This window comes from Muntiacus reevesi, chromosome 10, assembly GCF_963930625.1.
Source record: "Muntiacus reevesi chromosome 10, mMunRee1.1, whole genome shotgun sequence".
NCBI lineage: Eukaryota > Metazoa > Chordata > Mammalia > Artiodactyla > Cervidae > Muntiacus > Muntiacus reevesi.
Window position 1 is genome coordinate 32121510 of NC_089258.1, and position 23879 is coordinate 32145388.

General features: G+C 40.7%; 1 protein-coding gene across 1 annotated transcript in view; it reads left to right on the forward strand.

Annotated features, from left to right (window-relative positions):
• Nucleotides 1–1475: 1475 nt before the first annotated feature.
• The window catches only part of UGCG (UDP-glucose ceramide glucosyltransferase), a 35443-nt gene continuing 13039 nt past the window's right edge, over nucleotides 1476–23879 (forward strand). Inside the window, exons 1-2 of the mRNA XM_065947223.1 lie at nucleotides 1476–1751; nucleotides 19585–19726. Of these exons, the coding sequence (XP_065803295.1) occupies nucleotides 1654–1751; nucleotides 19585–19726 (240 nt within the window). The 5' untranslated portion in view covers nucleotides 1476–1653. The remainder of the gene's footprint in view (nucleotides 1752–19584; nucleotides 19727–23879) is intronic.

Here is a 23879-nt window from a genome sequence, read left to right on the forward strand (position 1 = left end):
TCATTTAATTGTAGATTGAGGTAGTTAATTCGATCAATATTAACTATATACATAACAATGATAAACAACCTCTTTCCAAAATTGAATTCTATTCTGAAATCTCTCAAGGAAGTCATGGATTATGTAAAAGGAAATCATTTGAAATAATAAACACTGTCTAAACATAAAACAATGAAGAAACTATATAAACTCATCTAGGCTAAAGAAACAAACAGAAACGTTTAGTACTAGATTAAAACATCTCCCTGGACTGATTTAAAATTAAGATAAACACTAGGTTACCTTACTATCCAAAATGCCACATTGCATCTTTCCATTTTAGAGTGCTATCCTCTTGTGTAACTTAAAATCTTCTAGTAGCTAGCAGAATTTAAAAAACAACAGCAAAGCCTGAATTAATTTTAATAATTTAACTCAACGTATCAAAAAATTCTTAAAATTTGTAATCAATATAAAATTAATGAGGCATCTTCATACCAGGTGTATGACTTACATTCGTAACACAACTCACTCAGTTCCTACTATCCATATTTGAAGCGCGCAATAGTCGCCTATGGCTATCATATCGGGCAGGAGTCTTAGAGGGCTTCAGAATCAGCTGACTATTTACATCCTGAGTTTGAGAATTTCTTGTACGTTACATGCTGCTTCTAAGGTGCTTAGAGATCTGTGAAGCAGAAGATTTCATTCTCGGTACGTTGTGATCCAAGGCTCGACAGCATTGAAAGTAGCAAGGGAGGAAGGCAATGGGACACCCGGACGCCCAGGAACATGCCTTGGAGGAAGGTCTGGGCTGCTCCGGGCAATGCCCGGCGCAAAGGCTGCGGACACAGCTTTGGAAGTTGCACTGCGAGACAACTCGGGGCTGCCTGGAACCCCGGGTCTTTTCCTAGGACGCCCTGGAACACCAGGGCAGGACAAAGGGAACGTGTCCTCCGAGCTGGACACAGGGTCGCGCTCCGCCGACAGAGGCGGGCTCACGGGTGCAGCGCGGGCTGCCTGGGTCGCAATCTCCGGTCACCAAGAGGTGGGCGGCGGCCGCAGCCGCGAGAGGAACACCCAGAAGAACCCTCCCAGGGGCGCGCTCACGACAGTGACGCCACCAGCGCGAGGGCGGCAGGGTGGGCGGAGAGGAGCGGCGCGCACCGCCCCTCGGAGGGCGGGACCGCGGTTTCGGAGGGCCGGGGCGGGGCGGGGTGCGCCGGAGAGTCGGGGCGCCTGCCGGCGGTTTCGATTAGTGCGCGGAGCTGCGGCGGCAGAGCAGGGCGCGGAGCTACGCTGCCCGGGCCCGGCGCCGGGGCTGCGAGAAGGCGGCGGGGCGGCGACGGAGGCGGCGGCGCAGGCGCGCGGGGTCCGGCCGGCGGCCGCGCAGGGGTGGAGAGGCGAGCGGGAGCGCGGGGCTACGGCTGACCTGACCACTGAGTCCGGCCACCGCAGCGCCTGCATCCGCGAGCGCGCCCGGGCCAGCGCGCGAGCGAGCGCGCGCGGGCGGGGGCGCGCAGGCCCTGCCCGCCCCTTCCGCCCCCACCCCCTCCGCCCCTTCCTCTCCCCACCTTTCTCTCCCCTTCTGCGCCCCCGCGCCGGGCGCCCACCCAGTCCTCCTCCTGCGGGAGCGCTGTCCGCTGCGGCGGCCGGAGCGGGCCGGGCCGGGGGATGGCGCTGCTGGACCTGGCCCTGGAGGGAATGGCCGTCTTCGGGTTCGTCCTCTTCTTGGTGTTGTGGCTGATGCATTTCATGGCCATCATCTACACGTGAGTGAGGGGCAGCTGGAGGAGCCCGTGGCGGGGTCCAGGCCTCGGGGACAGGCGAGGGTAGGAGGAATTCCGCTTTGGAGGAGATTGGGCTCGGATGGGGGTGGAGACAGCCAATTTTCAGACTCTTCTTCCCGGTCTCTCTAGCCTTGGATCAGCTGGGCCGGGGGTTTCATTGGAAGAGAGAAGTGGCTACTGAGGGGGTTGGCTGGGCTGCAGGCGACTTCACAGCCAGGAGAAAGAGACTGTACTCTTTTTATGTGTAGAGCGGAAGGTTGCTTGCTTGGTTTGATTGTGGTACGGATCCGTGTGGTTTTTCATCTGGGCCAAGATGTATGGTGTATTTTTTTTTTCCTCTCTCGACCCGGGCCACATTTCTATTATGATGATGATCGCTTCCACTCTTCTGGGAGCTGCACGGCAGCCACCTGGAGCCTTCCCTGTGGATTTTCTTCTTCCTGGATGAGCTCTCTGCCCTTAGATAGGTGTGAAGCACCTGTCCATCTTGAAAAACGTCCACCAAACCTCTGAACTGGTGTTGTAACCTTAAGTCATGTCAGCTTGTACATTTCAGCTTGTACATTTCACCCCCCCCCAACAATTCCTTGTTTTTTCTTCTTTAGCTTGGGTCCCCCGCCCCCACGCACATACCTTTTCATTAGATACCATTCACTGAAGACAGTAGCAAGCACGACAGAATTCTGTCCTCATAGAGCTTACATTCCAGAAGGGAGAGACATAATTAAGATCCGAATAAGGTTATTTCTGATAGTGATAAAGACTATGAAATAAAAATCGGGTAATGGGATGAATATGACATAGGGTGTGTAGCTACTTTTGATATTTCAATTGTTTGAATGTCTTTAAAGTGGAAAAAGTCTTTGTAAGGAAATGAAAGAATTGACACAGTCCATTACTCTTGGATTCACTAGACTTTTAGCTGGGGGGAAAAAAAAGATTGTGCATAGTGAGCTTTACCACAATTTAGAATAGGGTATATGTTAGTAGAGGAGAGGGTAGGACTTTAAGAAATTAATTACTTACAGTTTTTCTTTCCCTTTTCACTGCAGAAAAAGTGTACTTCTTCCTTTTAGAAATGCTGCATTTTATTAGTATAGTGTGGCCTTTCCTGGTAGTGGAGAAAGATGCTACTGATACATTGTAAAGACATGCTGGTATTTCTTTGAAGATGAAGGAAAAATGCTTCTTGGATACTGTTGATTTTAGGTTTTGGAGTTTGTGAGCTATCGGCAGTGAACATTCTGGAGTTCATTTTAAATATATGAGTTCTTTAAAAGCAATTTTGTTACTTTATCTGATCATAGAAATAAAGCAGGCTTACTGTATAGGGAATTTAGACTACAGAGAAGAAGAAAGAAGAAAGTTAAACACAGGCACCAAAACTCCACTGCCTGTCAACCTTTGTGCTATCCTTCCAATTATATTTCTGTAGGGGGAGGGAAAGGAAGGGAGGTCAGGAAGGAATGAGGAAGGGGCCATACCATGATTGTTCTGTAACCAGCTTTAAAATTCATCCATTTAGTAAGTACTTCCTAGGAAGCTGTTTTGTACAAGGCACTGTTCTAGGTGCTGGAAATAAGATTGAAGAACAGTATACCCAAGGCCCCTGCTCTCATGGAGCTTCCATGTAAAATGTCATGAGTAATTTTTTCATGTCAATAAATGTATGATCTCTCCATCATTTTCAATAGATGCATGACATTTTTGTTTATGAGGCACTAATATGTGTTCATTATTATTATTGGTAGGCGTTTAGGCTATTTTCAGTTTGTTACGATTACAAACAGCACCGTGATGAATGGCTTCCATCTTTGAGAAATGATCTCCTTAGTTTACATTTTGAAAGAGGAATTATTGGACCAGAAGTGGTGCACATTTTAAACTTGGATACATATTACCCTACAGAAATGTATCTGTTCCTAGTCCTGGTAACATTGTATGATGGTCCCCATTTCCCCTTACTAAGTATTAGGGTTTTTACTGTTCTCTGTTTTTATTTTCATTCCTTTAACTACTGGTTTCATCAAATGTGTTTCATATATTTAATGCCAGTTACAGCTAGTTGTAAATTTCATATTCATAAATCTTTTGCTTGTGCAATCTATTGCTATGCTAGTCTTTTTCATAGGAAGATTGTACTGTGATATGCTGCATTTTTTTCCCAACTTGTTTTTTGTCTTTCAACTTTGTACATGTATTTCACACGTAGAAAAGTTTGTGTGCCTGTGTGTTTTAGATAGTCTTGTCTTTCACCCGCCCCAACTGGTAAAATTTTTTATCTTTTCCATTTCGCCTATTATGTAATATCTCTTTTAATATTTTGAGTTTTCTTTTTCTTTTTTTTTTAACACTTTACCCCTTATAACGTGTACCAGTATCCACTGTTTTAGTGAAGTATTATTACCTTTATTACAGTGTTACTTGGTGATGCTGGCCCCTCCTTATTCTTTGGTAAATTTTTTGACTTTTATACATTTTTACTTGAACTTTAGAACCTTTTTCCCTCCAGACTCTAAGTAATCTTGTATTTAAATTGGAATTGTTAAATTCACAGCGCAATTTGAAGAAAGTTGCCGCCTTTTAACATAGGACTATGATGGAACACCTTGTCTCTATGATGTGTGTGTGTATTTGTGCATGCTCAGTCCTGTCTGACTGTTTGTGACAGTTATAGACTGTAGCCCACCAGGCTGCTCTGTCCATGGAACTTTCTAGACAAGAATACTGGAGTGGGTTGCCAGTTCTTACTCCTGACCCAGGGATCAAACCTGTGTCTCTTGCGTCTCCTGCATCGACAGGCGGATTCTTTACCACTGCACCACCTAAAAGTCACACTTATTTAACACTAGTGAAGTAGCTTAATACTTCAAGTAACCATCTGAGAGTATTTATACTCTTAGACTGTGACAACTCCAGAATTAAGTTATTTTGTAGTTAATAATAAACTGTAAAAAATTTTTAAATACCTTTTTGTTTAAAATACTTTCAGTTTTTGAGAATGGCACAAACTTTAGTTAAGATACTGTAGTCTTTGTATTTCTTTTTTAATGCTCCACAAAGTTACCTTTTATATTGACAGTAACAGGATCCAGAAAAGTTAAATGGAAATACAGCAAAGAAAATGCAATTAGTTTATAACAGATTAGTAGGAATCTTCAGAATATTTTTCTGAAATAGGTAAAAGAACATGAAGTAAATAATCAACAGCTTAATTTATGTATAAATTATATGCTGCCTTTAAAAAAATTAAGTTCCTTTCATCTCATCCCACCATCATTATTATTTACTGTTTGATTTGATTCCTTTCTTACTGAAGTGAAGATGCTTCCCAGTTTGAGTTGTTTTCAAGCAGAGCACTAAGGGTTTGTCCTCTTCTCTTTCTACTGTATTTAGTAAATTTGCAGGTTTGATAATCTCAACATTTTGATATTCTTAGCATTTTGACAAGCAAGGCAAAAGAATATTGGCAGTGATATTTTGGTTAAAATTTTATGCTAAGCATTCTGTATTTTATTGAAGAATATATTTCCTGAACATGTGTCTGTATCCTCTCAAATCTTTTTTGAATATGGTAAAGTATAAATAAATTAAAATAGCCAGATTTTTAATCAATGCGCCTCCTAAAACCTTGTGCCTGAAACTGGTGGAAATGGAGCCTATTATCAAACCTTATATGCTTCCATATCTGGTTGTCAGGTTAAGGAGCGTAATCTGTGAGCTACCAATGTTTAAAAATATTTAAGTAATACAAACATTGCAGTGAAATTGCTAAAAAACAAAACAATAGAACATTTTTTAAAAACCCATGATTATTTTTTTATAATTAAATACAGTGTGTTATGGTATCTAGTTAATTTGGATCCAATGTTCTATTGTATTGTAGCTTCTTAAAATGAGATTAAAAAGCTAAGTATTGGCCTGTATTTTTTAAATGGAGCAGAATGTAATTAATACAGTGAACAATTGTTCAATGACATTTTTTGCTCTGATTTCATAAATATTTTATAAATCGTATAAGCTTACAGTTTTAAAAATTGAGGTGGTTTATAACTAGAGAACCATTATTTTGAATATTTTGAAACTTTCTTTGCTCACTGGTATCTTTACCTACTGCTTTGCTCTTTTCCAGAATTAATATTGACTGATGCCTCATCATTTCATAGCATATTTTAGATGGCAGAGATTTGTGGAATTTTGCCTAAAATGTCTCTGCACGCACTCCCACTCCGCCCTACTCTCTACCCCCTCCACACACACAACTTGTGGGATCTTAGTTTCCTGACTAGGGATTGAACCCCAGGCCCATGACAAGTAAAGGCGCTGGACCACCAAGGAATTCCCCTTATAAGGTTAAAGATAACTTTTAGATTAGAGCATTCGAAATTCAAGACTCTTATTTTGAAGATTGTTTTCTTAAAAAAAAAGAAACTAATGATTATATCCTCTGTAGGCAGAGTTATTTAAGTGATTTTTGATGGAATTTTTTCTCTTTTGTTGAGAGCTCATGTGGTTTGATAGCTGGGGGACTGTGGCGAATTCATACAAAAGTCTGGAACCAATTTTTTTTCTTCCCTCTGTAGCTATTAGGAACCATTCTGCTAGATAAGAGTCTCTAAGCAAGATACCTTGCTTTTTTCTCCTCTCAGCTCCCCATCCTTCTCACTCCATGGACTTAATCATTTTTTCCCCTTTAGGTGTGGTATCCTCTTTAGTGATAGCCTTTTTATTTTCTATTAATTGACTGGAGGTGCCGTGATATGGTGGCAATACTTCTTGTATCCATCCAATATTAACTGCCCTCTACTAAACATTCTTTTCTTGAAGATTTTTTTTCTCAAGTTAATTCTGCCTTTCCTAATTTTTCCAGTATAACAACTTTTAAACCTGCTGCACAATTTTTCAGTAGAGTTTAAATACTCATTGTATTAGGATAACTGTGATAAACTGCCTGGCAGAAAGTAATTATGATTTTAATGTGAATTTTAGCATTTCAGATATTATTTTTAGATAATATGATTTTTTTTTAAGTTGGCCTTACATGTATGGTGTTCTGAGCCTTCGTAGAGTGTAAATCGAGGAGAGCTTATTTTCTGGGTTTAGTCCTGAGGATGCAGTTGGACTTTGAACAGATATTGCTCAGTCGGGGCCATTGCTGCCCAAACCACTTTTGGGTGCATGAATCAGGTAGTTCAGCCCCTTGAACCTGAGTCTTGGGGAGATATGGAATTGGATGATACTGTGATAGCTTTAAAAAGCAAACTGGACATTAAAAAAAAAAGCAAAATGGAAATTTACTATTTAGTGGTGGTTCTCTTAATTCATCATGCCTTCCTTTTCCTACCTGCATCATTAGTTCAGTATATATTATCTCTACCCTAGATTATTGAACTATCTCTACTCCCTGATATTTTTACCTACAGCTCTGCTCTTTATCTACTTTGTTTTTCTTACTGTAGCCTAATCTTTCTGGAGCAGCAATCTTGGATCATGTGCTTAAAATCTTACGGAGGTTCCCCACTGCCTTCAGGTTAAAATTCAAACTCCTCATCAAGGCGTGTAATTCTTGAGGAGGTGAGCCATCTCCTATGCCTGTTTCTCCAGCCACAGTGAATTACTGGCATTCTTCTGAATGTGCAATGTAATTTTCAGAATTCTCTTTCTCTCCTTTTTTCTGTTTCTCTCCCTTCTTCCTTCCCTTCCTTCCTTTTTGTTTTACTAACTCCTCCTCATTCAGCTTTAGCGCCTTACTGGGTTAGGCACCCCCCTCTTATGTCCTTCCATAGTATCTTGAATTTACCCATCTAAAAAACTATGTGTTCTGTTGTCTCTTTCCCCACTTACAATTATAAACTTTGGGGATTGGGGAGGTGTCTTATTTACTATTGTATCTTCAGTGCTACTTGGCAGCTGATCATTGCAAGTCGAATGAATAATCTTTGATTTTTTTTTCCCCAGTAGTAATGGTGGGATTTTTGTTCACTCATTAACTTAGTGTTATTTGGCCATTGTGATTTCAGGTAGATGGACAGAACTTGGGGCGAATTCAGTGGCCATGGCGTTTCATGAAATGAATTGGACCAAATGGAATCTTTGTCTCACTGTTTCTGATTGTGGGTTAAAACAGAAACAGGGCCATCCATATCAGTCACATGACCCTGATTGTGGTCAGTCGCGTCCAACTCTTTGGGACCCCATGGACTATAGCGCACCAGCTTTTTGGTCCATGGGATTCCCCAGGCAAGAAGACGAGAGTGGCCATTTCCTTATCCAGGAAATCTTCTCAACCCAGGGATCAAACCCAGGTCTCTTGCATTGCAGGCTGATTCTTTACCATCTGAGTCACCAGGGAAGCCCAATCACATGTTCACCTACAAATTACTTGTTAGATCTGAATATCCCCCCAGGGTTTTCCAAAGGGAATACCTGTCATGCCTTCAGTAGTCTGTGCACTTGGATCTACCCTTCGAGAAATGCAAAGCTACTTGTTGCTATTAGCAAAATACGTTGCTCTATTTCCCATACACTCTGGCTAGCTCTTTTGTCACCGAAGGGTTAGTGGGTTGTTTTGGGAGGGGGGACAAAGTTAACAAAGGTCTCCTCATTTTTTCCAGTGACGGAATCTTTTGTGTTCTGTAGTGTACAAGTCTGTTGTCCAATGGAAATAGTTTGTGTTTTCCTACAAAGGTAACTCACTAATGGGTTGTTCTGTGTTCTCTGGGGGATCTTGTGTCTACAGAGTTAATGTTGCACCAGAAGGTATGTTTTGTGATGTGGTGTGCTTTGCTAATTAAGCCCATTTTGCTTCACTACCATTTTTTGAAGATAAATGCTATATGGAGGTAACATTAATCATGACACTTACTGATTACAGACACGGTAGCAACCTTCTAGAGTACATTCATAGCTAAAAACAACAACAAAAGAAGCCTTTTATCATTTGGAATTGCTGGGATGGACTATATGAAGTGTGGGATCTGCTGATCAAGCAATCAACTTAATTTTACATGAAATATTAACAAGCTTGATGGCATGGAGCAAAGGAGAAAATTCCCAGTGTCAGAAAAATCACTTCAACTGACTTGCACAGCAGAGCTCTACAAACAGCACTGTCTGGGGCTGTTAAGCAAGGTGAACTTTGCCCTCAAGGAATCTATCTTCCCCTTCAAAGCTTTGAGGGAAATTCTTGTGCCTCTTTTCTGGTAGATGTAGCACTGTCTTAAGGTTGCTGCACTGGAGATGCAGGTTCGATCCCTTGGTGGGAAATATCCCCTGGAGGAGGAAATGGCAACCCACTCCAGTATTCTTGCCTGGGAAATCCCATGGGCAGCAGCAGCCAGGGGCTGATGAAGGGATGAGCAGAGTCTGCCCTCTCTCCCAGAAGTCTCCCTTCATTCCAGGCCCCGCTCCTGCTCAAAACATTTGAATACAAAGCCGTAAAATAAATTATTTTTAAATGGTGCCATTGACTACGCCAAAGCCTTTGACTGTGTGGATCATAATAAACTGTGGAAAATTCTGAAGGAGATAGAAATACCAAACCACCTGACCTGCCTCTTGAGAAACCTGTGTGCAGGTCAGGAAGCAACAGTTATAACTGAACATGGAACAACAAACTGGTTCCAAATAGGAAAAGGAGTACGTCAAGGCTGTATATCGTCACCCTGCTTATTTAACTTATACGCAGAGTACATTATGAGAAACGCTGGGCTGGAAGAAGCATAAGCTGAAATCAAGATTGCCGGGAGAAATATCAATAACATCAGATATGCAGATGACACCACCCTTATGGCAGAAAGTGAAGAGGAACTAAAAAGCCTCTTGATGAAAGTGAAAGAGGAAAGTGAAAAAGTTGCCTTAAAGCTTAACATTCAGAAAACTAAGATCATGGCATCTGAGCCCATCACCTCATGGGAAATAGATGGGGAGACAGTGGAAACAGTGTCAGACTTTATTTTGGGGGGCTCCAAAATCACTGCAGATGGTGACTGCAGCCATGAAATTAAAAGATGCTTACTCCTTGGAAGGAAAGTTATGACCAACCTAGATAGCATATTAAAAAGCAGAGACATTACTTTGTCAACAAAGGTCCGTCTGGTCAAGGCTATGGTTTTTCCAGTGGTCATGTATGGATGTGAGAGTTGGACTGTGAAGAAAGCTGAGCGCCGAAAAATTGATGCTTTTGAACTGTGGTGTTGGAGAAGACTCTTGAGAGTCCCTTGGACTGCAAAGAGATCCAACCAGTCCATCCTGAAGGAGATCAGTCCTGAGTGTTCATTGGAAGGACTGATGCTGAAGCTGAAACTCCAATACTTTGGCCACCTGTTGTGAAGAGTTGACTCATTGGAAAAGACCCTGATGCTTGGAGGGACTGGAGGCAGGAGGAGAAGGGGACGACAGAGGATGAGATGGCTGGATGGCATCACCGACTTGATGGGCATGAGTTTGAGTAAACTCCGGGAGTTGGTGATGGACAGGGAGGCCTGGCATGCTGCGATTCATGGGGTCGCAAAGAGTCGGACACGACTGAGCAACTGAACTGCACTGAACCATTAAACAAACTGTTGAGGAGGGGCCGAAAGGGGACTAAAAGATTCAAAGGATAGAACAGTAAGCTAAAATGATGGAAAGGACAGTAACAGTTTCAGAGACTGAGATGTTAGGAAATGAAAATCAACGAGGAAAAGCACGGCCATCCCATCAGTTCACACGTCAGAAAACCCTTGTGCAGGGAGGCACTTAAGAGTCATCAAGCCAAAGCATCCATAAAGTCCAGAAGAATGTTGCCGAATACTCCTTACCATCCGTTGGAGTTCTTTGACGTGTTCTCTGAAGAGATGTCCTTTTAGCTCACAATAGAAAAGCAAGACCCCGTGGGCCTCTCTCTGCCTGTGATTCATCTCCCCTGACCTTTTAGACTGAAGTAACTGGTACTCTGAGCGGCATCCCAGATGGTACCTGCCCTTCTGTTCCCTGGCCTTGCAGCTGGCAGGGACTGCCCTGCAGCAGCTTGCTGGGAGTACCCGCTCCCTGTCCTTGACAGTGACAGGCCTTAATTACATCAATTAATTTTTTTTTTTTTGATGGAGGAGTGACTCCGGCTCTCAATTTAAAATGTCACTTAGAAATAATGCCTTGGGAAAATAACACGTATTGAAAATTTACCATACTTTCCTGTCTTCCCCAGGTGCTCCCTTAGTTTCAAGATCATTTTGTTCTTCAGAAACGAAGCCAAGCAAACCATTGACTAGCATATACCTGGTCTATCCCTCTCTCTTTCTGAATGTGTTCCTGAAAATGTAATAAAATCAGATGTCTGACAGTTAATGGACAGGTATTGGGAGGGGAGATTTTGTTTCAAGAGAACTTAAGAATAGTATTAAAATCCCAGACTCTGGATCTGGTGGTCACAGTGCCTAGGATCTGCTCACTGCTGAGAACCTTCCAGGTATTAGAAGCTGTGGGGAGGGGCGTTTTCTCCCCAGGAGGAAGGGTGCATCGTAGTCTTTGTCCTGGGGACTGTGTTAGGTGTAGTGATTGAATGGCCCGCCAAAAAGAATAGACTCCTTTGGAATGCTTCGGAGTATCTCCATGATAGAAGGCGGTGTTGATTGGATTATACAGTAACCAGTAGTCACTCTGTGCCCTGTACCTGCTGCATTGTGGAAATTATCACGCCTCTGCCTCTCAGTTCTGAGGGGTACAGTCTTTTCATCCAGCAGAGCCAAGGGAATGGGGGGATTCTTGTGACTGCAGAATCCAACATTCTGAGCCAGGCTCTGAGCGTGGAGAAATTTCGAGAAGCCAGCACCTCTGCCCAGCTGAGAACCCTTTTAATAGTCTTAAAGGGGAGCTCACCTAAGAAAACAGTAACAGGTCATTTTTAGGCAATAATAATTTGTGTCATTTAAAGTCTCCCCGTCTCACACTTGCATTGTTTCTACACTTTTGGATTATACCTATAGAACTTTAAATTGGTTCCTAAATTTTGAGTGTAATTTTAACCTTGAATATAACTTTAACTTAAACACAGTATATATTAATACTTTGCACTAAATGTTTTATCCCATGTTTTGATTTACTCTGTTTTAACCACGATTTGAGACTTTTAATGATTCCCTTTCCCCCTTTAGACTTTTTTTTTTTTTTTTGCATTTTAAAAAATAGTTTTACACTTAAAAAAAATTGTGTATTCATTTATTTTTAGCTGTGCTAGGTCTTCCTACACAGGGTTTTCTCTAGTTGTCACGAGTGGGGGCTGCCCTGCCAGTTGTGGTGTCTGGGCTTCTCACTGGGGTGGTTTCTCTTGTTGCAAAGAACCACATAGGCTCATGGGCTCTAAAGTGCTCGGACTGCAGTCGTTGTGGCACGTGGGCTGGGTGGTTGCAGCTCCCAGGCTCTGGAGCACAGGCTCAATAGCTGTGGTGCAGGCATGGGACTCAGTTGCTCCGCAGCATGTGGGATCTTCCCAGATCAGGGATCAAACCCATGTCTCCTACATTGGCAGGTGGATTTTTTTTACCACTGAGCCACCAGGGAAGTCCCCGCCCCCCACCTTTTAATTTTTCTTAATACGTAAGAATTGACTTTATCTTTAAAAAGAAAAACCAACATAATGGATTACTCTTTAAACATATATGAAATAACTTTTAAGTATATGAATTTCCGATCCTTCCTTTTTGGTTATATACATTGCATCAGTGTTTGATCTCTCTAAATCTCTAATCAGAACTATGATATTTCAGAAGGGTTAAATTTAGTGGAAAATGTTCTTTTTGAAAAATTACTAGAAACAGCTATCGCTGAATGTTTACTTTATGGCTTAATCTCATCTATTTCTCACAACTACTTTATGAAGTAAGTACTCTTATCCACACTTGAAAAAACAAAGGCAACTTGAGATAAAGAAATACCTTGCCCAGGGATACACAGTTAGTTAACTTTGAAGCTGGTACAGAAATCCAAACAGGCTTCCTCCAGCCATGGCTCTTAAAATTCACTGTGACTTTCCTAGCGGACTCAGTGGTAAAGAATCTACCTGCCAATGCAAGAGATGCGGGTTTGATCCGTGAGTCAGGGGAAGATCCCCTGGAGAAGGGAATGGCCACCACTCCAGTATTCTTGCCTGGAAAATTCCATGGAGGGAGGACCTTCGTGGGCTGCAGTCCATTGGGTCGCAAAGAGTCAGACACGATTAAGCACACTAGTACTCACTACTTAAACCAATGTGCTGTATATACTGCGGGTGGTAACCTAAAAGTAACCCCGGAAGTAATCCATAGGGATAGAATATCTGTATGGAAATTTCTCCAGTTGCTCTGAATCTAAAGTTTTTGATAACCGACAACTTTGAGATCACTGTGGAGAGAACCCCATTCTTTCTCTCTTCTCCCACCCTTCCCCAACTTGAAGGGCTCCTTGGAGGCTTCTTGTTTTCCATCGGTCCTGGAACAGCTGATCTTTCTGAGAGTTTCCATCTCTGCCCTCTTCTGTTCTTACAGTAATCAGACTTCCTAGGCCCATGGGTCTCAACTTTGCACATTGGAGTCACTGGGGAAGATTTAAAAAAACAAAACAAAACAAAAAAACATGCTGCTGTCTGGGCCTCAACTCAAGAGATTCTGTAAGGAATTTACACACACACCCACCCACACCCACACCCCCACCCACCCTCCCAGGTGATTTTCTTCTACAGTCAAGGCTGAGAACAGTTGTCCTAGGCTGTTTATCCTTGTGCTACTTGACTTCACTGAATTCTCCACTACAATTCACTTCCTCATCTTGCCCTTGCCTTCCCTTGGATCAGTCTGCCCAGTTATCCTGAATCTATCTCATAATTTATAGCTTATAATCATGCAGTCACGTGGATTGAACTACTACACATTCATGGGCTCAGATCTCACCCCTGAGCCGGTGCTGGCATCAGATAATACTTTGTTTCCATTTTTAGCTCTGACACCCATGACTGGCAGCACCTCTTCTAAATCTTCACCATCTTACCCCCCATCCTTGCCACATTACCTTAACTCCTGCTTCACACTGTGTATCTTCTCAGGCCATTCCTTAGTTTTTATTTCCTCTCTCTTTACCTTTTGACTAGCTCTTTCTGCTAACCATTTATACTCAAGTTTTAAAAATTAAAAATAAGTAAAAATTAAACTGAAAAACTCTTCTCTATCTGGTTACTAAGTTTGACCTTTTTTCACTGTCAGATTTCAGGAGAAACTAGTGTTTATTTACTGTTATCACCACTCACCTCTCATTCATTTGCTTCTCAACTGTTTTTATTGATCTGCCCCTTGCCCAGAGGACTCTGAGGTCACCAGTGTTCACACATTTTAGTGGACATTTCAGTTCTGTGGATATTTCAATCCAATGGGCATTTCAGTTCTTACCTTGTCCTCTCGGCAGCATTCAATGTTATTCTTTCTTGAACCCGTTCAAAAAGAAAATAGCCCAGCCTAACAAACTCTTCTGTGGCTTCACTTTCTTCCTGACTCTTTCCACTCTGGGTTGTCTTCATGCATTACCAGTTATGTAAATATTAGTTATATTGATTTGTAACCAACTGCTAATGGCATGCCCCACCTAGGAGAGCTTATGTATTTACTAAACTGTGGATGGCTCGCGTGTTTTTCTCTCTAGACTAACCATTTCTTCCAACAGTATTTAGCCAACCACTTTTTACTCTTCATTTATTTAACTTTAAAAAAAAAATGCATAGCATGTCAATTTGTCTATAACTGAGTCACTTTGCTATAAAGCAGAGATTGGTACAACATTGTAAATCACCTATACTTCAACTAAAAAATAAAATTAAAAAATTTTGAGAACACACTATGTATCATTGTTTTGTTGGACCCTGGAGACTTAACAGCCTTGTGTCTAACAGTATTGTGTCTTCAGGTGCCAGATGCAGAAGAGAGCATCCCGAGGGACTCCATTTAGATAGATTTTGAAGCCAGGAAAATTAGTCTCTGGTACTTGAAGTCAGGATAGTGGTTACCTTGAGGAGAGGGTAGTTAGTAGAAGGGGACAGGCTTGGCCTTCTGGGGTTCTGGTTAGACTCTGTTTCTTGATCTGGCTACAGTTTCCATGGGTGTTTCACTTTGAGAAAATTCAGTGAGCTGTGTACTTTCATCTAACTTTATGTGTTATGTAGCGAAAAAAAGTACTCCCTGACTCCCCTACGAAAACATCAAGGTTGCAAGGCAAATGCATGAGGGGAAGGTAGAAGTGGATTCCCAGGATGGCAGCTGAAACTGATAAAGGATCCCAGGATCCTGGAAGGAGGCATATCACCTGATCAGGCTAAGGGTGGAAACAGGCACCCACAGGAAATCTTGTGCAAGGTGTGGGATCTGTAAGCTCACGTTCATGCCGTCTAGGTAACGCAGAAACCCTGACCTGAGATCCTTAAAAACTGCTTTGAAACCAGGAAACCTTGCAGGGCTCTGTCAAAGCCACTCATGAAACTGGCCCCCTTGGGGGATTTCACCATTCAGGCCACTTTTGAGACTCCAGGTAAATGGGCTGTTGTTCATAAATTGAAAAGCAGAGATTGGCTTCCAACACACCGGCCACGGCCAAGGCCAAGGTACCCATCAGCAGCATTTCAGTGAGTAGAAGAGGCCTCTGTATGTGGGCACCGCCCCCATTAAACCCCACTTCCTTGACAGTGTGGAGTTGTGCCTTGGGCTTCCCTGGTGGATCAGAGGGTTAAGAATCTGTTTGCAATGCAGGATACCTGGGTTTGATCCCTGGGTCAGGAAGATCCCCCAGAGAAGGGAATGGCTACTCACTCCAGTGTTCTTTCCTGTAGAACTCCATGGACAGAGGAGCTGGTGGGCTACAATCCATGGGGTCTCAGAGTCAGACACAACTCAGCGACTAACACTTCTTTTCTCATCGTGTTATCACCGGTGCATAGGATAATGCCTGATACACATTTGGAGTCAAAAGAGATTTATTCAGTAAGGGAATGCTTCGTAGAGCACCACTGTGTACACAGCAGAGTGCTATGTGATTGTATGTGCGTGTTGTATTACCTAAGTCAAAACCATGCTCTCCGGAGTAGTATTCTGGTATCCTAACTGGCATACTGCAAGGTGATCCCTTGGGGCGTGGAAAGACAATTGTGAGGCGGGGAGAAGGGAGGGAGAGGGCTAGATACATACCTAGATATTGGGAGGAGGCATAAATTAGAATTTTTTAAAGGCCCTGTAATATAATTGGACTTATGATAATCTTGAGTAGAAATTTCAGTCATGGTACTTATCAGCAATTCACTTTCACCATAAACCTAAAGAAAACTTCATGGTGATTTGGCAGGTCAGTCTATCTTTGATAAAATGCTGCATTCTTGATATGAAAGGATAGGAGGTATATATCTATATTAGCATTATGTAAATATATTAGCATCAGTAAGATGTCTTAATGAAGACAAAGAGGAAAAAAGAAAAAATAGAGTCAAAACTAGACTGTTTAGAAGTTTAAATTATTGTTGTTTTTAATCTGAAGCCTCCCCAAATGCAGTGTGTTCGTGGGCTAGGTTTCTCTGTAATCGGCCATCACCTTATATGGATGTTTTGTTAGTTTAATAGCACTTAATGATCATACTTCCCTGGTGGCTCGGACTGTAAAGCATCTACCTACAGTGCGGGAGAACCAGGTTCAATCCCTGGGTTGGGAAGATCCTCTGGAGAAAGAAATGGCAACCCACTCCAGGACTCTTGCCTGGAAAATCCCATGGACAGAGGAGCGTGGTAGGCTACAGTCCACGGGGTCACAAAGAGTTGGACACAACTGAGCGACTTCACTTTCACTTTCAATGATCATATGGTAGAACTAATAGATAGCAACTACTGGGATTTTAGACTTCTTACTCTTATCATCCATGTCTCAAACCCTTTCATGATTTCAGTTTCTTGGCCTCTTATTGTCTCTGTGCGGTAATCTGGATGATTTCTTCAAATCTGATTCCAGTTCTCCAGTTGTTTTTTGAACTGTGTATATGCAGCTTCTCCATGACCTGTCTATTGAGCTTTTGATGTCAGTGACCACCGTTTTCACTTCTCGATGTCATGTGGTTCTTTTCATGTATTCGTGGTCACATATGGTGGTGTCTCATTCCGTCTCTTGGGTTCTGTTCAAGCAACACCAGCAGTTTGTGTTCTGGGTTCTGGGTCCCAAAACCCACGTAGTCAGGTGTTTTCCAGGAAGACTTTTTGCTTTTATTCCATTTTATTTTGGACTGAATCCAATTTAGGCAGCATCCCCATCCCTCCTCTGTGGGCCAGGAGTTTTCTACTTTTGCCTTTCAAAGATTCCATATTTCTACAAGATTCTCGGAACAGATTTTCAGTCATTCCTGTCTCAGGCTTGTCATCATCTCTAGGTCACTAGAGACCAGCAGATGGTCCAAGTGTAAGTATTGTATCCAGCAGTCATTTACTCAGAGGTTGCTCTTAGTTTCTGAGCTGGGAGGTTTTCCTTTTTATTGTAACAGTTTAGTCACATATCTAAAAACATGCTTTTGCTTGTGTGCTAAGTCGTGCTAAGTCGCTTCAGTCGTGCCTGACTCTCTGCGATGCTACGGACCATATGTAGATGTGGGGTTTTCCAGGCAAGAATACTGGAGTGGGTTGCCATGCCCTCCTCCAGGGGATCTTCCTGACCCAGAGATCTAACTGGCATCTCTTACATCTCCTGCATTGGCAGGGGGCTTCTTTACCACTAGCGCCACCTGGGAAGTCCCTAAAACGTGCTTTTAGGATGCTTGTTTTAAGAAAGAGCAGAGAAAATTATAAATATTATATAAGAATTTCATGTATGTATGTTTTGACTTAGTATGCATTTTTTTAAAATCTCTGAAAATATAAGTAAGAAACTAATAATGCTGGGAGGGTAGTGATGGGAACAAGACTGATGGAGGCTAGAGATGACAGGGAGACTTTATGTGAATGTCTTAATATTTTTAGTGATATGAACCATGTGGATATATTACTGTTTCAACCGATTAAATATAAACTTCCCCCCCGCCCGGCCATCTAGATATTCTCTACAGGGTGGGTTTCTCCAGACATGTAGTCTACTATTTTGTTAGCAATGGAATAGTGATCATATTTGTGGTTTATATAAATTTTAGATCTTCCAGCCCTCTGGATGAACTCTATAGATCAATATTTGCCAGATTGGTCTGTGGCAGAGGATCAGTTCTTTTCAAGTTTTCCAATCTGTCATGGACTGACACTTTGGTAAACTGCAGTAAAAATAAATGACTGATCATATGCTTGGATGGCATGGCAATGTCAAATTGCTAGAAAAGTTTCTAAATACTTTCTCCCATTTCTTTTCATCACCCGCCAGCATAAAGCAGCTTGTGGACCGCTGCCACGCAGAGCAGCACCGCTGTCGATGGTGCTTGTTACTTTCTGGCGTCCAGTGTTGTGGATCAGAAACCAAGACCGCGCTACTCTTTCAAATTTTTTGTGTTGCTTTACATTTTTTTTCCATTGTAGATAGTCACCTGCTTTTCTTTCCACGAAGATACATTATGGTCTTATCTGAAACATGAGATATTTGCTGCAGCACACCTCTGCCTTAATTGGGGGAGTGAGCCTGTGACTAACTGCTCTAGACTATTGGTACTAGTGAACTTCCAGAAATCACCCATAGATGAGTAGTATATTTCATCTAACCTAAGATGCATTGATATGGGCATCTTCTTGATCTTCTAGAAGGGATGGTTTCCATGCTGCTAAGTCTGGGCTGCCATCTGGCTGCCAGCGATCGTAAGATGCCATTGATTTCAGAGATGTTAAAATGTGGAAGAATGTGTCTTAAAATACCCTGCAGATGGCCCTATGATCGTTCCAGCATCTAATTACTGTTGAGTGCTTGGAGACTTGTGTAGGAGAAGGAGGGAAGACGCCTTTGGTGACTTCCTTTAGAAACTTCAGCACTCTGCTGAAACACCCTTTATTGTGACTCACCTGGCCTGAACTGGGACACATTCTCGCTTCCCTAATTGGCAAAGCTTCCCTCTCAAGGAGCGCTGTGCTGCCTACCCTTTGGGCTGAAGCAGCTCTGAGAGCCTTCGCCAGCTTATCTGGGAATCGGTGGCACTGGTTTATCTTTCAGTGTCCTAATAGACATTTCTCTCATCACTGAGTTTTTGGGTTTTTTTTCCCCCTTACCTTCAGCTTCCCTCCATTCCATCACTGCCATTCTGAGCGTGTGAACACTGGGAGTTCTGCTGGGTATCCCATTTCCTTGGTTGCCATGCAGGCTGGCTTGGTAGTTTTTTCAATTAGTTGTTGTGTGGACTGTTATAGAAATTTCTCAAAATTTTCTGGTTACACGTCCATATTTTTCTGGTGAAGATAGGGATTTTTCCTTCTGCTCTTTTTATAGTTCTTTGGGCACCTTGATGGTGATTTGGGAGGAAAGGCAGTTAATGTCTGGGCTAATAACACTGTCATTCATTCCTTCACCAAGTATTTATTGAATGCTTGCTCCAGGGCTGGCATAGTTCTGGCTTCTGAGAATACAGCAAAAAGCAACAGTCTTAAGCTGCAGCCTTCATTGGGACATTCATTCTGCTTCCTTCAGGTTTTCCTCTCTGGAACCTTACCTCGTTCTATTGTTACTTTCTTTCATTTTCAGAGACCCCTTTAAAAAGATGCCACGTAATTTTTTTTTTTTAATTTAGAATTCAGTAATTTATTGGTAGCCTGATCCATACTTTATGTAGATTTGGCACTAAGATATTCTCCAGAAATGTATGTTAATATATATATCATTTGCTTTTTAGCCGATTACACCTCAACAAGAAGGCAACAGACAAACAGCCATATAGCAAGCTGCCAGGGGTGTCTCTTCTGAAACCGCTGAAAGGAGTAGATCCTAACCTAATCAACAACTTGGAAACATTCTTTGAATTGGATTATCCCAAGGTAAGTGCAGTGTTGTACTCATAGGAGTGGGCTGAACCCTACCTTTTTTTTTTTTTAAACTTATAGTAAACACAGGAATTTTGACACGGTATCAAGTGAAATTATTAAAAACTCATAATGGTTGTTGGCTTCATCAAATTTATGCTTTAGCAGTGGTAATAGTAGTGGTAATAGTAATACTAGTAGTAGTTGTCACAGAACAGAAACGGGATTGAGGAAGGGGTGTTAATTCCTTTTCTAACTACCTGTATGTTGATCTGAATTGAAAGTGAAACTGTTAGTTGCTCAGTCTTGTCCAATCCTTTGTGACCCCATGGGCTATAGCCCGCCAGACTCCTCTATCCATGGAATTCTCCAGGCAAGAATGCTAGGGTGGGTTGCCATTCCCTTCTCTAGGAGACCTTCCCAACCCAAGGATCAAACCTGGGTCTCCTGCGTTGCAGGCAGATTCTTTACCAGCTGAGCCACAGGGAATCCCCCTGATCTGAATGAATTAGAAATCCCTGAGTAAAGCTCCTGGAACTCAGGCATTGTTAAGTGCCTGGTAGTTTGAGTATAAAAATCTTACTTCATGAGAGTTGCAGTGAAAATGAAAAAGGATATGCATTTATCCTTGTGGAACTTGATCTCACATTTCAATTTTTTAACCATCATCCAACCCTTTCCCCTTTCTGTATTCAAACACTCTTGAAACTTAGTTACAAGAAATTTTTATGTTGCCACTCTTGTAAGATAATAGTCATGAAATTTAAATAGTTTCCGAAGTTAGCTGTGGATTTAAAGAGTTTCTTAAAATAACCCCAGGAAAATATGTATTAATTATGAACATGTGGGATGAATCAATAATCAATTTCTTCTTCTGAATGAAGTTTCTTGTTGTTTTTTTTTTAAATACAATTTGGAGTTATCTCCAGAGCTATAGTTTTTCACTTGGATTTTTGTCACTCAGTTCTTTTCCACTTAGTTATGTCATTAAGGCATTTATTTGGTTAAGGAGAAAGTTGTTTGGACACATTACAGAAATGCATAATGTTATATGCAAGAGATTGTTTTTATTCTTTTTTAGTTCATAATTTTATTTTCTAATTATAAAAGAATTGTTATTTGTGTAAATAGAACATTTAGAAAACAGAGCAAAAGTGCAGAGTACCTGCACTCTAAAGGAAAATGTTGATCTCATAGCATTTTATTTGCTTTTAAAAGAACAAGCACAGTGGCAAATATTCTACAAGAGACAAATTAAACCACTGAAATTGCACAAATCTGAGTGTGAAGCATGAGGTGGTTGTGTCATCAAGGAGGCATGTAGTCACAAAATGAACAGTTGTGTAACTGCCAAGCCCAGCAGACTTTAATAATTTGTCAAATGTAAACATTGTTTTCCAAAAGTACAGAATCGTTTTTGTTCTAGATATAACTCTTTTTCCCTATTAATTTGATGTGGAACTTTATAAGCCATTTGGAAATACATATATGACTTCCCAGGTGGCACTAGTGATTAAAAAAAACCACCTGACAATGCAGGAAAGGCAAGAAATGCAGGTTCGATTCCTGGATGGGGAAGATCCCCTGGAGGAGGGCATGGCAACCCATCCCAGTATTCTTGCTGGAGAATCCCATGGACAGAAAAGCCTGGCAGGCTACAGTCCACGGGGTCACAAAGAGTCGGACACGCGTGAAGCCACTGAACACACATGCATACACACACACACACACACATATATATAATATAAAAAACACGAAATTCTAAAATTTTGTTTAGTTTTAGACATGTGCAAAAAGGTTTATTACTGGTACTTGTTCTGAATTTCTAGGTTTAAAGTTTGGTGATACCGTTATTATACTAAGTGCCCTAAAAGATATCTGTGCTTTAAATATCTTATAAATCTACCTTATATTGATATTTATTCCTTGGGAAAATTTTTGTTAGAAAAATATAATAATAAAAAATAAATAAAACTCATTTTCACAAAATCGATTGTTTATTTGGCATCAGTGTAAAAGAAGGCATTTAGAGAAAAGTTCAGCCATATCAGGAAGATGCAGTAATCTGCATCTCAAGTGGCCCGATGGCTTTACTTTGGTAAATTCTGGCCATATGAAGAATTTTAAAATTAATGATCAGAGTTATTAACAGATTGAGGTTATGGTAATTGTGATTTTCTTTTCTTTTTTGCAAATAGGAGATGGGTTTACAGTGTTGAAAGTCCGGTGGCATACTTGGATTCTTTAATTGTAAAAGATTGAAAATAGGTTCAATTATTGAAAGATCAGCATAATACATGTAATAAAACTATTAATTCTGAAAGACTAGAATTTTATCAGATAAATTTGAAAAATTGTATAAACTATATAGTTCTTGAAAGCAAGTAAGTTGTAATAATAACTTGTCAAAACTTTGAATTCAGAGCGGTTTTCTTACAAAGTATCTTCCCTTCACTCAAAGGAAGCACCTATCTTTCACTCAAAAGTTACCCTAGGACAAATGTATTAACAAATGGTTCGTTATTTACTCAGTGGCAGAGACTGTTCTAGACATTTGGGGTCCAAGTCCATCCTGTTACAGAACTTATTATATTCTGCTGTAATCTAAATATCATCATAACATTTTTCTTTAAACGTGTAGTTATTTATAAATGGTTCAAGATATTCCTACTTGATATGCAATATAATTGATTAGTATGTGTTAAAATATTTTTCTACTTTAAGAAAATATTTTATGTGATTTACTACAGTACAGTTTTTAGTCCTAATATCTACAGGACTGAATCATTGAGGAGACTTTTCTAATATTAATTTATATATCTAAATTGAGTATCATTTATGCATCTAAATTTATTCATGGGAGTAACATGTATGATTATTGCAGTTTCAGATATTTCATTCTTAAATATCAAAGGACCAAATTGCAGTTTACAGATTGTCTATACCTCTCTTGGACTTAGGCTTTCAGTCATTTCACTGTTTGAAAAGAAAAAGGGAAATTTAGTTTAACTATTTGTATAGAAAACTTACTAAGATGAGACTAACCTCATCTACAATATTCTGGGGTTATTTCTAGATTTAATATATTTATTATTGTGCCCATTTATAGTGGAATTTACTATACCTTGTATTTCTTTCAGATTTATAAAATAAATGTTTTCTTAAAATATTTTTAATAAATGCTTTATTTTTATGTTTATGTTATTTTTATGTTTTTATTTATGTTTAGTTCTTTTGGTAGTATAAACATATCTGAAAAATTATTCTTGTGTCAGTCAAAAAAATTTTAACCAACTTACTATCTTGCGTTTACCAGTTGCAATGTAGTTGGCATGATTTAGCTTTCAAAAACAGAGATTCCTAGCAAATTACATGTTTGGGCTCTGGCAAACCCAGAGCTCAAACACAGAGCTGAAAATGAAGGTTCCAGGTTAAAATCTAACTCTTCAGAGAACACTTGGAATACTACCTCCAATTTGGTTTAAGTTTCAATATCAGAAACAACAAAGCAAAAGTTATTTAATAAGAGCCTGAACATTTTTTAGATGATGTAAATTGAATTTCATTTGCATTTTTTGGCCAATAAGGAGGTATTTGTTTTTCACTTGAAATTAAGTTTAAGATGTATAATCAATAAAAGAAAAATTCTAAATCTTGCATTTGAATTCGGGAAGATCCCTTGGAGAAGGGAATAGCTATTCACTCCAGTATTCTTGCCTGGAGAATTCCAAGGACGGAGGCTGCAGTAGGGGGCTGCAGTCTATAGGGTAGCAAAGAGTTGGACCTGACTAAATGGCTGACACACACACAGACACCTCCCTTGCTTATACTAACACTATATGCTTGGGAAAAGTTTTTGCTGCAACCTAGTATAGCTTTTATCTTCCCATCAAGTAGATATCTAGTCCTATATTACAGGGTTTTCTTTTGCTGGGGAAATAGCTGAAAGATTTTTAATAATATTGTATGGAATTGTATTACTTGTAAACATTTTATTTCCCTATATTCACTTACACCTGTAAAGCAGCATAAACTCTAAAAGCATAGAACTATGTATGCAGTGTTTGAAAAAACAGTGAACTCTTTAGAGCAAGCATGACTGAGAGGCTCACTTAGTAGGCAAGCGAATCGTCATTTACACCCTTTGAAAAGTCACTTGCGTGTGTGT